The sequence below is a fragment of the Hyla sarda genome, chromosome 2 (genome assembly GCF_029499605.1).
Source record: "Hyla sarda isolate aHylSar1 chromosome 2, aHylSar1.hap1, whole genome shotgun sequence".
NCBI lineage: Eukaryota > Metazoa > Chordata > Amphibia > Anura > Hylidae > Hyla > Hyla sarda.
The window spans coordinates 315219710-315238061 of record NC_079190.1 but is presented as its reverse complement, the minus strand read 5'-3'; the positions used below and the strand labels follow the sequence as shown (position 1 = coordinate 315238061).

The following is an 18352-nucleotide window of genomic DNA, read 5'->3' as shown; positions in this document are numbered from 1 at the left end:
TTTGTTATTGACCAAATAATTATTTTCCACCATTATTTGAAAATAAATTCTTTAACAATCAGACAATGTGATTTTATGGATTCTTTTTCTAATTTCTCTCATAGTTGAGGTATACCTATGATGAAAATGACAGGCCTCTTATCTTTTTTAAGTGGGAGAACTTGCACCATTGGTGGCTGACTAAATACTTTTTTTTACCCCACTGTGTGTGTGTATGTATATCTATACATATACACATATTATATATATATACACACACACACACACACACACATCTTTTCAGGTAATGTTCCCTGGTATCAGCTTAGCTCCTGTTAAGGAATATAAAAAGCTGATCGGGATTTTATGCCAAGCCAGACTACTCCCCAAAAGGGAAGTTTCTACCCATCTGCAGACAGCTGTTTCGTGGTTTTTGCCACTCGTCAGTACAGAGCAGGGTGATCTGGCTTGGCTAGGGTAAGAGGCCTGAGAGCACCTAAAGAGGGTGAGTATTTACCTCAGGGTGAGGTCACCACTCCTGGTGTAACGGAGCTTTAGAAGGCCATTAAGCACTCCGCGGGCATTCTGGGTAGGGGAATATGCAAAGCAGCTCATTACATAACTTTTTCAGGTAATGTTCACTGGTATCAGCTTAGCTCCTGTTAAGGAATATAAAAAGCTGATCGGGATTTTATGCCAAGCCAGACTACTCCCCAAAAGGGAAGTTTCACATATATATGTGTATAGAGATTAGAGAGAGAGAGAGAGAGAGAGAGAGAGAGAGAGAGAGAGAGAGAGAGAGAGAAAAAGCAGCTCATCCAAAAGACAGTGAAAGGTGCACGCAGAGCCAGACCTGGGTCAAGGGTCCATATGTTGTAAAAAGTAGATGAATCCGCAGCACACTTATAAAAAAAAAAAAAAAGGTGACATTTATTAAATTTTCCAAAGAAGTGTCATAGCAATGTTTCTGCCAGCTCACCTGGCCTTTCTCAAGCTCTCAATATATATGTATGTGTATATATATATATATATATATATATATATATATATGTGTGTGTGTGTATGTATACAGAGACCACCCAACCTACGATGGCCCCGACATACGATAATTTAAACATACGATGGCCTCCCAGAGGCCCGGATGGGATACCATTCGAGCTGTATAAAAAGTATGCGAGTGTTTAAGTCCCTAGGTTAGTGAAATTATTTAAAGATATTCTAAAAAGAGGAACACTGCCCCCCTCAATGAAGGAAATAGTAATAACGCTAATTCTTAAACGTGGAAAAGATGAATGCGAGCCAGACGCGTATAGGCCAATCTCGCTGCTGAATACAGATACGAAGATATTGGCAAAGGTTTTAGCGTTGAGATTGGCAACGATAAAGCCCTTATTAATATCAAAAGACCAATCTGGATTTATGAGTGAAAGAACTACGGCAGATAATGTGAGAAGACTATTCGGGAACCTGCAGATGAGAGAGGGGGACCGCTCCATCCTGTCACTGGATGCTGTTAAGGCTTTTGACAGGGTGGAGTGGTCCTACCTCTGGACTGTCATGCATTTTGGACACCCAAAAAAATTAATCACTATGTTTAATATGTCTCATAGCTTAAGAGCATAATGTCGGCCATTTTGTGTATGTTCTATATAAGACCACAATAATTCTAAAGTCCTTCTCTGTATAAATTCCAATCGGGGAGTAGAGATGTCTACATACCTTATTTATGGTGTTTGAGATAAGGGACTGATAAGGGGTCTGGTTACACTCTCTAGACATCACTACTAAAATTCACCCAAGTAAAGGGGGGTGAGAGAACGACTAGTGGAATATTCCTAAGACTTTGTGAATGTTATTCTGTTTAACAGTTAATTACCCATTTGACTGGACATAAACATTCACACATCTGTGTTGGAGAATCTTACATTGTATGTCTTATCTATCCAATAAATTCAGGATGTCTAATTGGAGACTCTATGTCTATGAGAATCCAGAGTTTGATTACTTATAGATGTCAAAAGTAATTCCTGTTTGACAATCTAGTGCTCCATATTTCAAGTGTGGAATGTTGGTTTAAGACCAATTATTGACAAGTTAACCCTTAATGGTAATGATGCTAATTGCTTATGCAATAGCAACCCCTAGTGGATGGGTAGATGACATTACACCACAGGAAAGGCATTATGGGTGATATGCTCAATGCATTCTGGGTAGTATAGTGATGTCATAGTCATTACCATATGTACACGCCCAACCTACATTCATTGGGGAATTCCAATTTAGGAGGGTGTGTCTAACTAATTAAAAAGTCTGGTAAACCAGATGTTAGGGACACTGAATACTGAAGGCTGATACTGAAGTCTGAACTGAACTCTGTACTGTGAGCTGTAGTCTGAACTGTAGACTATAGGCTGAAAAGGACAGACAAAGAGATCTTCCACTGAAAGAGGTCCACAAGATGGAAGCCATGGAAGCCATGTGAGATCCCAGATGCCAGACTGATTACAATGTACCGACCCAATGGCTGTCCCTGACGATGAGATGGACCGTTCAGTGTTCCTCAGAGCAGAAGTAAGGTTCTTATAAAGTTTTGGTAAGAGACACAAAAAATGGTATTCCATTTAATTAAGTCTAATTGGGAAAATGTGGATGGAATTATATAATTTAGATTGGCAAATAAATTAATTAAATAAATAATATCTCGATATTGAGATTATAGTTTTAGGATATTGTGAGATTTCATTCTACCTGCAGAAGAATCAAGACTCAATCTATCAAAGCATTAACCTCTTAAGGACGCAGGGCGTATGGATACGCCCTGCATTCCGAGTCCTTAAGGACGCAGGGCGTATCCATACGCCCATGGGAATTCCGGTCCCCACCGCTAGCCGGTTGGGGACCGGAGCCGGATGCCTGCTGAAATCGTTTAGCAGGCATCCCGGCATATCGCCCAGGGGGGTCATTATGCCCCCCCATGTCGACGATGGCCGCAGATCGCTGGACAATTCAGTCCAGCGATCTGTGGCGATTCCGGGTCAATCGGGTCTCAAGTGACCCGGTGACCCGGAATTACTGGCTGATCGGGGCCGTCTCTGACGGCCCCGAACAGCCAGAGCCTGCAGGGGTGAGGTGGCACTGGTGCCACCTCACGATCGCCCTGATTCGTCGGCCGGATTACCGGTCGACCAATCAGGGCGCCTGCTGCGGGTGTCACTCCCGCACCGCCCCTCTTCCGGAGGACGTGATGGGGTGCGGGAAGACGACCCCGGGTGCTGGGGACTCCGATCCCCAGCGTCCCTGTTGGGATCGGGGCCCCAGGAGCGACGGCCGCGGCGAGGGAATGTCCTGCGACGGAGCAGCAGCAGGAGGTGAGTGACAGCCTCCTGCTGTTGCTTAGCAACAGCTCCCAGCATGCAAAAAGGGCATGCTGGGAGCTGTAATTATGCAGCAGCAGGAGGCAGACCCCCACAACTCCCAGCATTCCCTTATGGGCATGCTGGGACTTATGGTTTTGCAACAGCTGGAGGCACATTTTTTCTATGGAAAAGTGTACCTTCAGCTGTTGTATAACTACAACTCCCAGCTTGCACAAACAGCTAAAGTGCATGCTGGGTGTTGTAGTGGTGCATCTGCTGGTTGCATAACTACAACTCCCAGCATGCCCATTGGCTGTCGGTGACTGCCGAGGGTTGTAGTTTTGCAACAGCTGAAGGCACACTGGTTGTGAAACTCAGTTTTTTTTTACCTAACTCAGTGTTTCACGACCGGTGTGCCTCCAGCTGTTGCAAACAACTCCCAGCAGTCACCTTACACAATGCACCGTACATGCTGGGAGTTGTAGTTTTGCAACAGCTGGAGGCACACTGGTTTTGAAACACTGAGTAAGGTCACAAACTCAGTGATACATAAACAGTGAGCCTACAGCTGTTGCAAAACTAAAACTCTCAGCATGTACAGTCTGTCAGCGCATGCTGGGAGTGGTAGTTTTGCAACAGCTGGATGCCCCCCCCCCCCCCCATGTGAATGTACAGGGTACACTCACATGGGCGGAGGTTTACAGTAAGTATCGGGCTGCAAGTTTGAGCTGCGGCAAATTTTCTGCGCGGCAGCTCAAACTGCCAGCGAGAAACTACTGTGAACCCCCGCCCGTGCGACTGTACCCTAAAAACACTACACTACACTAACACAAAATAAAATAAAAAGTAAAAAACACTACATATACACATACCCCTACACAGCCCCCCTCCCCAATAAAAATGAAAAACGTCTGGTACGCCACGGTTTCCAAAACGGAGCCTCCAGCTGTTGCAAAACAACTACTCCCAGTATTACCAGACAGCCACTGACTGTCCAGGCATGCTGGGAGTTTTACAACAGCTGGAGGCACCCTGTTTCGGAATCACTGGCGTAGAATACCCCTATGTCCACCCCTATGCAATCCCTAATTTAGGCCTCAAATGCGCATGGCGCTCTCACTTTGGAGCCCTGTCGTATTTCAAGGCAACAGTTAAGGGTCACATATGGGGTATCGCCGTACTCCGGAGAAATTGCCTAACACATTTTGGGGGGTATTTTCTGCTTTTACCCTTTTTTAAAAATGTTAAATGTTTAGGAAAAGAAGCATTTTAGGTAAAAAATAAAACATTTTTTTTACATATGCAAAAGTCGTGAAACGCCTGTGGGGTATTAAGGTTCACTTAACCCCTTGTTACGTTCCCTGAGGGGTCTAGTTTCCAAAATAGTATGCCATGTGTTTTTTTGCTGTTCTGGCACCATAGGGGCTTCCTAAATGCGGCATGCCCCCAGAGCAAAATTTGCTTTCAAAAAGCCAAATGTGACTCCTTCTCTTCTGAGACCTGTAGTGCGCCAGCAGAGCACTTTTCACCCCCATATGGGGTGTTTTCTGAATCGGAAGAAATTGGGCTTCAAATTTTGAGGGGTAAATTTTTTGGCAAACCAAGCATTTTAGGTAAATTTTAAATTTTTTTTTTTACATATGCAAAAGTTGTGAAACCCCTGTGGGGTATAAAGGTTCATTTAACCCCTTGTTACGTTCCCCAAGGGGTCTAGTTTCCAAAATGGTATGCCATGTGTTTTTTTTTTTTGCTGTCCTGGCACCATAGGGGCTTCCTAAATGCGGCATGCCCCCAGAGCAAAATTTTCTTCAAAAAAGCCAACTGTGACTCCTTCTCTTCTGAGATGCAAGTTCTGTGCCCATGGCAGAGGTCACAGATTGGAAAAATCGGATACTTCTCTGGCGCTCGCAGGATCCGTGTTGGTGGTCAATTAGGTGAGAGACTTCAGGTGTGATAAAGAATTCAGTCTTTATTGCTTCATAAGGGACGGACAACGCGTTTCGAGGGATCACCCCTCTTCCTCAGGTCATGGGTACAGTGACAAGTAACATAATGCTTTTTATATACACAAAAAAAAACGCGAAAAGGCCCAGAATATTCATATGCTCATAATGTCATTGTTCTGTGAGTCTATAGCAGGGGGGAACAGGTGATTATGAGTTTTTCCGTGGTTGAGAGTCACTGGGTCCGGTACTGGCGCTCCGTGCCGTCCGGACGTGGATGCGTGCTGGTACTGTATTCCGAATATCGTTGAGGTCCCTGGTGGCTGTCGCCGTCTTCCGCTGCAGTTGGCAGGTTATCGGGTCGGCATGGGAGGGGCTGTGAAGGTACCTGGAAGGCGCTGCAGTCCCCCTGTCCGCGGACCACCACCGTCCTGCACATACGCAGACGGCCGTGTGTCAGCGGAGCTGTGGGTGAGTAGTTCGCAGGTGAGGACTCTGGCTGGCAGTGATTTTGATGTTGGCCATATTACAACTGCTGCTTTGTCCTCGGGATGTGAAGCAGGACACATATACAATAATGTATCAGATTGCCGTTTTGGGTGCTAGAGGCGCAGTCCCATTTATCATTATCAATGATAGCGCAGGTGTCAGGGTCCCACATACTTACAGTGGCATATGAGCACGGCGGTGGAGGGATTGTAGTGTATTTTTAGAAAATAGTAGAAGGGACATACCGGTGTCATATTTAAATGGGATGGTGGGGAAGTGAGTGAAGTGGTGAAGGCAGGGGCTACTCTCGTGCCAATCTATACATGGGGCGTTTCGAGGATACTTTCATCACTAGCAACCCCCTGTTCACCAAACACTCCAGACTATATAAAAGGTACATAGACAACCTTTTTATCCTATGGCAAGGTCCGATGGACGAAATAAACCAATTGGTGGCTGAGATCAATAACAACGACTGGGGGATCACCCTCACCCCAAATTTTTGGACCTGGAAATTACCCCCAAAGAGGGAGCCATCATAACATCCACGTTTTTCGAAACAGTGGACTGAAATAGTTACATTTCCTTCCACAGTGGCCATTTCAAAAAATGGAGGGAGAATACACCCTTCGGACAATACAAAAGGGTCAGAAAAAATTGCACCGAGGATACGACCTTTCCGACCCAGGCCAAGACCCTGGAAAAACGCTTTCTAGCTAAAGGGTACCCAAAAAAAACGTATTCAAAATGCTGATTCCAGGACCAAGACACTAAGTCAAGAGGAGTGCATGGACAAAAAAACAAACTCACTGAAACAACAAAAAGAAAGGAGCGACACAAAAAAGAACCTTTACAGTTGTAATTTCATCACAACATATTCAGCTGGCCAACAGTCTGTAAAGAACATCCTACAGAAACATTGGCACATTCTACAGTCCGATCCCTACCTGAAAGAAATTATCCCAACCAAACCCAGGTTCACATTCCGTCGAGCTCCCACCCTGAAAGGAATGATCGCCCCAAGTAAACTAAAAAGACATTCCCCCAAACAAGAACAAGAATATCAAAAAAAGAAAGGTTCCTTCAGGTGCAACAAACCAAGGTGCCTATGCTGCCAAACCATTTGCCATGACAAATAACACTTCTCCAGTACCAACACTGGACAATCTTTTCCCATAAAGAAACATCTCACATGCCAATCCAACTACATTGTGTACCTAATCCAATGTGAATGTAGGAAGCAATATGTGGGCAGGACCACACAACCCCTACATATTAGACTGAACCAACATCGGGCCAACATAAGGAAAGGCTACCAACTACACGGATTATCGCGCCACTGCAGCCGACATCATCCTGGAAGTACCAACCCCATTACAATTATACCTATTGACCAAGTGCCGAGACATCTCACCAATAGATTCGAAGCACTAGTCAGAAAAGAGATGTTTTGGATCTACAGCCTGAACTCCTTACAGCCTCAGGGCCTGAATGAAATAACAGAACTCATACATTAATCCCCCTATCATACCTTTCCTCCCCGTCCCAGACACCATAGACGGGTTCGCACCACACTCAACTTTACAAGGGCCACGTTCACCTAATTACCACACCTCGGCATTCACCCCCTCCTTGAATGCGCCGAACCATACTACCGACTCAGACACACAAACCTTCCCACCGCTGACACACGTCCAAACCTTGGACGTCTGCACCACAAACGCCTAATGTGTATTCTCTATGTGCACTCACTTTCCCACCATCCCATTTACATATGACACCGGTATGTCCCTTCTACTATTTTCTAAAAATACACTACAATCCCTCCACCGCCGTGCTCATATGCCACTGTAAGTATGTGGGACCCTGACACCTGCGCTATCATTGATAATGATAAATGGGACTGCGCCTCCAGCACCCAAAACGGCAATCTGATACATTATTGTATATGTGTCCTGCTTCACATCCCGAGGACAAAGCAGCAGTTGTAATATGGCCAACATCAAAATCACTGCCAGCCAGAGTCCTCCCTCACCTGCGAACTACTCACCCACAGCTCCGCTGACACACGGCCGTCTGCGCATGCGCGGGACGGTGGTGGTCCGCGGACAGGGGGACTGCAGCGCCTTCCAGGTACCTTCACAGCCCCTCCCACGCCGACCCGATAACCTGCCAACTGCAGCGGAAGATGGCGACAGCCACCAGGGACCTCAACGATATTCGGAATACAGTACCAGCACGCATCAACGTCCGGACGGCACGGAGCGCCAGTACCGGACCCAGTGACTCTCAACCACGGAAAAACTCATAATCACCTGTTCCCCCCTGCTATAGACTCACAGAACAATGACATTATGAGCATTTTCAAACAGTATTTATAACACTGCAAAGCACATTGTCTCTTTATTTACCTTTTCCATTGCTCCTCTCTGACACGCACACCTGTCAGTGACGTCACCCGACCAGCCCACATTCTGGGCCTTTTCGCGTTTTTTTTTTTTGTGTATATAAAAAGCATTATGTTACCTGTCACTGTACCCATGACCTGAGGAAGAGGGGTGATCCCTCGAAACGCGTTGTCCGTCCCTTATGAAGCAATAAAGACTGAATTCTTTATCACACCTGAAGTCTCTCACCTAATTGACCACCAACACGGATCCTGCGAGCGCCAGAGAAGTATCCGATTTTTCCAATCTGTGACCTCTGCCATGGGCACAGAACTCGCATCTTGACTGAACCGCCTCGACTATCTCGAGAAACGGAAGGACACAGGCTGCCGCGGATCACATCATTTCCATACCAAGCCCACAACGGTGTCGCGCTCGCAGCTCGACACAATAAGGTGAGCAATTTTCCATCCCCATTCCACCTGACTCTTGTCCCCATGAGGTAACGGCACAGGGTGCGCTGGTCTTTTGTTCCCTTTTTCCCTTCTCTTTTTCAAGCTCCTTCTCTTCTGTGACCTGTAGTGCGCCAGCAGAGCACTTTTCACCCCCATATGGGGCGTTTTCTGAATCGGGAGAAATTGGGCTTCAAATTTTGGGGGGTATTTTCTGCTATTACCCTTTTTAAAAATGTAAAACTTTTGGGAAACCAAGCATTTTAGGTAAAAATTATAATTTTTTTTTTTTTACATATGCAAAAGTCGTGAATCACCTGTGAGGTATTAAGGTTTACTTTACCCCTTGTTATGTTCCCCGAGGGGTCTAGTTTCCAAAATGGTATGCCATTTGGGATTTTTTGCTGTTCTGGCACCATCCCTTCTGAGCCCTCTACTGCGCCCACCGAACAATTAACATAGACATATGAGGTATGTGCTTACTCGAGAGGAATTGGGTTTCAAAAACAAGTAAAAATTTTCTCCTTTTTACCCCTTTGCAAAAATTCAAAAATTGGGTCTACAAGAACATGCGAGTGTAAAAAATGAAGATTGTGAATTTTCTCCTTTGCTTTGCTGCTATTCCTGTGAAACCCCTAAAGGGTTAAAAACGCTGACTGAATGTCATTTTGAATACTTTGGGGGGTGCAGTTTTTATAATGGGGTCATTTATGGGGTATTTCTAATATGAAGACCCTTCAAATCCACTTCAAACCTGAACTGGTCCCTGAAAAAAAGCGAGTTTCAAAATTTTGTGAAAAATTGGAAAATTTCTGCTGAACTTTGAAGCCCTCTGGTGTCTTCCAAAAGTAAAAACACGTCAATTTTATGATGCAAACATAAAGTAGACATATTGTATATGTGAATTAAAAAAAAATATTTTGGAATATCCATTTTCCTTACAAGCAGAGAGCTTCAAAGTTAGAAAAATGCAAAATTTTCAAATTTTTCATCAAATTTTGGGATTTTTCACCAAGAAAGAAAGAAATGATGCAAGTTACCACAAAATGTTACCACTATGTTAAAGTCGAATATGTCACGAAAAAACAGTCTCGGAATCAGAATGATAACTAAAACCATTCCAGAGTTATTAATGTTTAAAGTGACAGTGGTCAGATTTGCAAAAAATGGCCGAGTCCTTAAGGTGAAAAAGGGCTCAGTCCTTAAGGGGTTAAATAATTGCTTAGATATTGATAGAATTCCTACTCGCCAAGCTAAGTGTTATAAATATATTTCTCAATACAGGAAACTTGTTTCAAGTTCTTCCTCCTGAAATATAGTCTAGCAAGATCATATATCATTGCTATTAATAATTTGTCTTGATGTCTTACCAAGATCATGTATAGAAAATAGTCCAGAATGGGGGGGAAGTATATCATAGTTTTTCCATGTATATATTCTTAGATGGATTTTCCCATTCTTGGAGTCATGTGATTTGTAGTTGGTTAGAAGAAGGCAGAGTGTATTTAGCATTCCATATTGATATCTATGATTAAGATATCGCCCATCTTAATATCATGAGGTTCCTCTGAAAAGAGTGGTATGTAACCTTTTTCTTATATGATATTTTAACCTAGTTTTGTTTATTGTAACAAGTTACTTACTACTCACATGTATTGTTCTACTAAATTTAGTAAATTAACAATCTTGTACTGTTTACTAATATCTAATTGATATTCATTTGCATATATCATTGTGTTCATTACTCATTTATGTGTATAATCTTATAACCAATAAATCTGCATACTTTTATAACACCTGTGTTTTATTGTATATTGCAAAACTACATCCTTAAGCGTTAATGTCATCCCATCATAAAAAGAACTTGTTAATATCTGAGGAAATAGTCGGACTCAGATGTGAATTGTATTGATTAGCTTTGTCTGCAATTCACCAGGTCATAATTTTGAGATTTTTAATAAATTTCATAATTTTAAATTTTTCACAATTAAAGGGGTATTCCAGGCAAAACCTTTTTATATATATACATATATATATATCTCAACTGGCTCCGGAAAGTTTAACAGATTTGTAAATTACTTCTATTAAAAAATCTTAATCCTTCCAATAGCTATTAGCTTCTGAAGTTTTCTGTCTAACTGCTCAATGATGATGTCACGTCCCGGGAGCTGTGCATGATGGGAGAATATCCCCATAGGAACTGCACAGCTCCCGGGACGTGAGTCATCAGAGAGCAGTTAGAAAACAACAACTCAACTTCAGAAGCTAATAACTATTGGAAGGATTAAGATTTTTTAATAGAAGTAATTTACAAATCTGTGTAACTTTCCGAAGCCAGTTGATATATCAAAAAAAGTTTTGGCCTGGAATACCCCTTTAATAATTTTTTATGACCATAATTCTTAATTGAGTTATTACCGCACGACAGGATGGTAATGTGGGGATATGGGTTTGGAGCAGGATTTATGAAATAGATGGGAATTCTGTATGATTCCCCTAGGGCAGCGGTTTTGATAAATGGTGTGCAATCGGAAAGATTCCAAATGACTAGAGGAGCCAGACAAGGCTGTCCTCTGTCCCCCATATCTTTGCTCTATATATTGAGCCATTGGCAATAAGGATTAGGAACAACGAGAGGTTAGAGGGGTTTGGATGTCGGGGGACAGAGGACAGAGTATCACTTTCTGCGGATGATATATTGCTTTATATTCGGAACACGCAGCAGACATTGAAGGAGATTATAGAGGAAATAGAGGAATTTGGGAGTAAATCAGGATTAAGTATAAATTGGAATAAAACTGTATTAATGCCATTAGACAAGCAAATGACCCATGAGAGACATAAGATATTAAGAGATGGGGAGACATTTAAGTATTTAGGAATAAATGTAGGAAAGCAAGTGCAAAAATATCCGGAACTAAATGTCTGGCCCATCCTAAGAAAAATAAAAGCGAAAAAAAAAATCTGGTTAGGTCTACCACTTAGTATAGCGGATAGGATTGGCCTATTGAAGATGATAATTTTACCTCAGATATTGTTTATGTTGACCAATAGTCCGAATTTTTAAGACAATTGAAACCATGGAAAGAGAACTTGTCTGGAAGGGGGAAAAAAACAAGAATTTAATTAAGTTATCTAAGTAGAGGGGTGAATAATGGAGGACTGGCTGTTCCAGATTTTAGGCTATATTATATAGCAGCACAGTTGAGGTTTGTAAAGAAATGGAAAGAAACAGATGTCTTTGTGAATATGATAAAAAGGAAAAAAGATGGGTGTGAAGATATGGGAGAATTCCTTGAATCTAAATTGGGCGGAAAGGATCCCATAGAGGAAATGGTGGGTAAAGTATGGGAACAAATGAAAAAAGTAATGAAGGTGAAAGGTTCATTTGTATATACAAGGTTATTTAATAATATAAGATTTAAAGAATTAGAGGGGTAGGAGTGGCGATTTTGGAGTAAATATAATTTAAAATTTGTAGCACAATTTTTTGAAGAAGAGAAACTCTAAGCGTTTGAGGATCTGAGTGCACAGTGTAAAATTCTTAGTAATACGATATCACTATTTAGGTATGCACAGTTAAGAGAGGCAGTCAATAAAATAGATAAGAAAGAAGAATTGAGAATTAATGACAGCCCGATAACAAAGGTGTTAAGGGAAGGCACGGATAAAAAAAACAATTTCTAAAATGTATAAAATAATGGTGGATGTTAAAAATAAGGAAGAAAAGCACTTTAGCACAAAGGAATGGGAGAGGGATATAGGGCAAGTAACAGAAAGGGAATGGAGGGGAATCTGGGAAGAGAACTTGAATATTATTAAAAATAGTTCACATAGAGTTACACAATTTTTTATAACACATAGGTTACATTACACGCTGAAACTCCTGGGAAAAATAGACAAACGAAAAAAATACAAATGTCCAAGATGTGAGAATGAGGGAATGGGGTTCTTCCATATGTACTATGAGTGTCCTGTGCTTAAAGAATTCTGGATGAAGGTGGTAAGGATGATAGAAGGAAGGCTAGATTTGAAAGAAGGAGATAGATTGATATCTCGGTTATTAGGTGGAGCAAGAAAAGAAAAACCGACGAGATACTAAGGGGGCAAGTGCAATGTGCAACAAGACTATTGGTAGCAAGAAAGTGGATGTCTACAGAAGTTCCAAATATTGATGAACTTAAAGCTACAGTAAGCAAGATGATGAATTTTGAGTTCTGTTGGGCAGCTAAGGCTGGGTGCTTGGCTAAGTTCCACTTAATTTGGGATAGATGGATTAACCCCTTAAGGACCACAGGTTTTTCCGTTTTTGCACTTTCATTTTTTCCTCCTCACCTTTTAATAATCATAACCCTTTCAATTTTGCACCAAAAAATCCATATGATGGCTTATTTTTTGCGCCACCAATTCTACTTTGCAGTGACATCAGTAATTTTACCCAAAAACAAATCATTGTGCGACAAAATTGAAGAAAAAACGCCATTTTGTAACTTTTGGGGGCTTCCGTTTCTACGCAGTACATTTTTCAGTAAAAATGACACATTATCTTTATTCTGTAGGTCCATACGGTTAAAATGATACCCTACTTATATAGGTTTGATTTTGTTGTACTTCTGTAAAAAATCATAACTACATGCAGAAAAATGTATACATTTAAAATTGTCATCTTTTGACCCCTATAACTTTTTTTTATTTTTCTGCATATGGGGCGGTATGAGGGCTCATTTTTTGCGCCATGATCTGAAGTTTTTATCGGTACCATTCTTGTATTGATCAGACTATCTGATCGCTTTTTATTCATGATATAAAAAGCGACCAAAAATACGTTATTTCGGACTTTGGATTTTTTTTTTGCGCGTACGCCATTTACCATGTGGTTTAATGAATCATATATTTTTATAAAGTGAATTCGGGTAGAAAACAGACATGGTGCACATCTACAATCTTGTATAATGATCTGATTGCTTCTCAGCATAATATCAAAAACTAACAGGTTGTTAGTATACATTTTTGATCAAAAAGTACAAGCCCACTCGCCACGTCAAGGCCACCTATTTAGAGTGGGTCCCTAACGTCCCTAGCATAAAATGGCGTAGCACCGGGCGGCGACCACCACCGCAATATATTTTTATAGTTCGGACATTTACGCACGCTCCGATACCACATATGTTTATATTTATTTTTATTTACATGGAGTTTTTTTTTATGGGAAAAGGGGGGGTGATTTGAACTTTTATTAAGGAAAGGGTTAAATGACATTTATTGACTCCCATAGGGACCTATAACACTGCACACACTGATTGCCAGCACTGTTCACTGCAAAGCCATAGCTTTGCAATGATCAGCGTTATCGGCGGTCGATAGCTCATGCCTGAAGCTCAGGCTTGGAGCAATCAATCGCCGAGGGGACACGCCGGAGGCAGGTAAGAAGACCTCCGCTCGTGTCCCAGCTGATCAGGACACCGCATTTTCACTGCGGTAGTCCCGATCAGCCCCGCTGAGCAGCCGGGCAGCTTTCACTTTCGGTTTAGATGCAGCGTTCAACTTTGAATCATATATATTTTTGTAGGAAGAGGTGCTCTGTCCGACCAAAGCCAGTAGTAAATACAACATGGATAGGTACTGTATCCTTTTCTCCTTCCTCTTTTTTCCCTTGTTTGTTTGTTTTCCTTCAGGTTTTTTCTCCTTTTTTTTTGGCTCCCCTCCCTTGTTTTTTTTTCTTCTCAAAGTTGGAATGAAAATTGAGTAATTGAAAGTTTCAGTACTGGTTTAAGTGAAGGAGTTGGATGTAAGCGGTTCCCCTAAAATATTAATAAAAAAGAAAAAGGGTAAAATCCTCTTTCAAAGATCCTCCCCGAAATTGTTGATCCTGGGGGGTGCGTAATAAATGCACAGGCAGTGGAGCACAAGTAGTCAGGGAGGAGTGGGGCGTGAGGACGCAGCGCTCTTCGCTGGCAAGGGGAGGAAATTTGTAAATAATAGAAAGGAAAAAAAGAGGGAAGGGAAAGAAAAGAAAAAAGAAGAAAAAAAAAATAAGGAAAAAAAAGAAAAAATAAGGAAAAAAAGGGGGAAAGAAGGAAAGGGGAAGAAAAAGGGGAAAAAAAGCATACATTTTATATTAACCCCTTAAGGACACATGACGTACTGGAACGTCATGTGTCCACTCCCGATCTATAACGCGGGGCCACGGCGTGGCCCCGCGTCATAGCGGGTCGGGCCCGGCCTCTAACAACGGCCGGGACCCGTGGCTAATAGCGCGCGGCATTGATCGCTGTGCCGCGCGCTATTAACCCTTTAGACGCGGCGTTCAAAGTTGAACGCCGCGTCTAAAGTGAAACCGAAAGCATCCCGGCTAGCTCAGTGGGCTGTTCGGGATAGCCGCGGTGAAATCGCGGCATCCCGAACAGCTGACAGGACAGCGGGAGGGCCCCTACCTGCCTCCTCGCTGTCCGATCGCCGAATGACTGCTCAGTGCCTGAGATCCAGGCATGAGCAGTCATCCGGCAGAATCGTTGATCACTGGTTTCTTATGAGAAACCAGTGATCAACATAGAAGATCAGTGTGTGCAGTGTTATAGGTCCCTATGGGACCTATAACACTGCAAAAAAAAAGTGCAAAAAAAAAGTGAATAAAGATCATTTAACTCCTCCCCTATTAAAAGTTTGAATCACCCCCCTTTTCCAATAAAAAAAAAAACACAGTGTAAATAAAAATAAAAATAAACATATGTGGTATCACCGCGTGCGGAAATGTCCGAATTATAAAAATATATCATTAATTAAACCGCTCGGTCAATGGCGTGCGCGCAAAAAAATTCCAAAGTCCAAAATAGTGCATTTTTGGTCACTTTTTATATCATTTAAAAATGAATAAAAAGTGATCAATAAGTCCTATCAATGCAAAAATGGTACCGTTAAAAACTTCAGATCACGGCGCAAAAAATGAGCCCTCATACCGCCCCATACACGGAAAAATAAAAAAGTTATAGGGGTCAGAAGATGACAATTTTAAACGTATTAATTTTCCTGCATGTAGTTATGATTTTTTCCAGAAGTCCGACAAAATCAAACCTATATAAGTAGGGTATCATTTTAATCGTATGGACCTACAGAATACATATCAGGTGTCATTTTTACCGAAAAATGTACTACGTAGAAACGGAAGCCCCCAAAAGTTACAAAACAGCGTTTTTTTTTTCAATTTTGTCGCACAATGATTTTTTGATACCCTACTTATATAGGTTTGATTTTGTCAGACTTCTGGAAAAAATCATAACTACATGCAGGAAAATTAATACGTTTAAAATTGTCATCTTCTGACCCCTATAACTTTTTTATTTTTCCATGTATGGGGCGGTATGAGGGCTCATTTTTTGCGCCGTGATCTGAAGTTTTTAACGGTACCATTTCTGCATTGATAGGACTTATTGATCGCTTTTTATTCATTTTTAAATGATATAAAAAGTGACCAAAAATGCACTAATTTTTTTGCGCGCACGCCATTGACCGATATATATATATTTTTATAATTCGGACATTTCCGCATGCGGTGATACCATATATGTTTATTTTTATTTACACTGGTTTTTTTTTTATGGGAAAAGGGGGTGATTCAAACTTTTAATAGGGAGGAGTTAAATGATCTTTATTCACTTTTTTTTTTCACTTTTTTTGCAGTGTCATAGGGACCTATAACACTGCACACACTGATCATCATTAATCACTGGTTTCTCATAGAAAACCAGTGATCGACGATTCTGCCGCATGACTGCTCATGCCTGGATCTCAGGCACTGAGCAGTCATTCGGCGATCGGACAGCGAGGAGGCAGGTAGGGGCCCTCCCGCTGTCCTGTAAGCTGTTCGGGATGCCGCGATTTCGCCGCGGCTATCCCGAACAGCCCACTGAGCTAGCCGGCAACTTTCGCTTTCACTTTTAGCCGCGCGGCTCAGCTCTGAGCGCGCGGCTAAAGGGTTAATAGCGCGCGGCACCGAGATCGGCGCTGCGCGCTATTAGAGGCGGGTCCCGGCTTCACTATGACGCTGGGCCCGCCGTGATATGACGTGGGGTTACCGTGTAACCCCGCGTTATATCAGGAGAGCAGGACCAAGGACGTACCGGTACATCCTTGGTCCTTAAGGGGTTAAACCCATCCCTGGTGGTAATGTTTCCTCCTAATGGTACATTCACACGTGCGCAGAATTGATGCGCAGGATTTTCTGCTACAGATTTCAATGTAAACTAAATGACTGAGCACAGCTTCTAATTGGCAGTTACAAATCCTCCGCATCTAATCTGCGCAGGATCCTGTATGTGTGAAAGTATCCTAAAAGTCGTAATATAAAACAAGACATTTGTTATTGCTTTAAATCATGTGTAAGAAGAAGAAATAGGAGCACACACCTGTATATCTTGCTTGAAGTGGTTTTATTTCAGAAGGTACAAATCCAACATCCCGACACCCCTACACCAGACAGATCCGGAGCGGCAGGAGCCATTCACCTGGACGACCGCACAGTTTGACGCTGACGGGCGTTTCTTCAGGTCTGTGGTGATAGCTTCCTGTTGCTCAGTACGGACTATGAATACTACACACCTGACATTGTGATTACAAAGGACAATTAGAAAATTCATAAAACTTGTCTAAAAATGTGTGCAATATAATAGACTAATAACTGTAAAAGCAACAAACATGTGAATCTCAAAGAAAGGAGCCCATTTCATTACGGTCATTAAGACCTAATGCTCCCAATGCTTCTATCTTAATAATCCACCGTGCTTCTCCACGGGCTAGGTCACTAAATCTATCCCCTCCTCTTTTCGGTTATGGTATTCTTTCTATGCCTGTGAATTTTAACCCTTTGATGTTTCCTCTATGCTCTGTTTGCATATGTGTAATGAAACGCTGCGCGCCTACTTCTGTTATTACTGACCTGAGATGTTATTTTTATTCTTACATTCAGTTTTCTTTTTGTGCGTCCAATGTAATAAAATCTGCACGGACACATTAAACTATAAACTACAAAAGTTGTTTGACAAGTGATTAGTTGTTGTACTGAGATCTTATTAGCACCTAAATGTAGTGTTTTTCCCTCAAGTAGATGGCTACATATAGAGCAGTTCCTGCATTTCTTGTTGCCCATAGGAACGACATCTAGTAGCCAATTATATTCTTTTTTCATATTCTATTGGTGTTGTTTCTTATTTAGAACATTACCTATGGTTCTGCTGCGCTTAAAATTGATTATTGGCCTGGACATATCCAGTTTTTTATTTAAATCAGATTCTTGCTGAATTATATACCAATTTCTGCGCAGTACACCATTGATAATTTTGTTCATGGGGTTGTTGGCAAATGAGAAGATGGCTTTTTCTTTATTGTTCTTTTTGTTTAGATTTTTCTTTGCTTTGTTATTGTGTAGAAGATGAGTTCTATCCATTTTGCTAACTTTATCAATTCGTTGGCTTGTTCCAGGAATACATTTTTATCATTATTAATTATTTTGAGGTGTATGAATTGCCCATAGGGGATGTTGCGTTTTACGCAGAAATGATATGAACTCTCAAAATGTAACAATGCATTCTTGGAAGTACTTTTTTTTAAACCTGTGGTGACAAGTGTTCCTTCTACTGGATTTTGACGTCGAGGAATTCCAACGATTGGTCCCCGAAACATTGTGTAAACGTCATATTGACAGTATTGACGGTATTGAGAAATGCCACAAAATCGCCAAATTCCTGTTTTCT

The 18352-nt window shown here is 41.8% G+C and overlaps 1 protein-coding gene across 8 annotated transcripts in view; it reads right to left on the bottom strand.

Annotated features, from left to right (window-relative positions):
• NAV1 (neuron navigator 1) overlaps nucleotides 1–18352 on the bottom strand; it is a 526544-nt gene that overhangs the window by 447714 nt on the left and 60478 nt on the right. For 4 of the 8 annotated variants that reach the window (XM_056557725.1, XM_056557724.1, XM_056557727.1 and 1 more), the window contains exon 3: nucleotides 9977–10173. The exons of the other annotated variants lie outside the window; for them this stretch is intronic. In XM_056557725.1, coding sequence (XP_056413700.1) covers nucleotides 9977–10118 — 142 coding nt within the window. In that variant the 5' untranslated portion in view covers nucleotides 10119–10173. The remainder of the gene's footprint in view (nucleotides 1–9976; nucleotides 10174–18352) is intronic. 8 annotated transcript variants of the gene reach the window in all.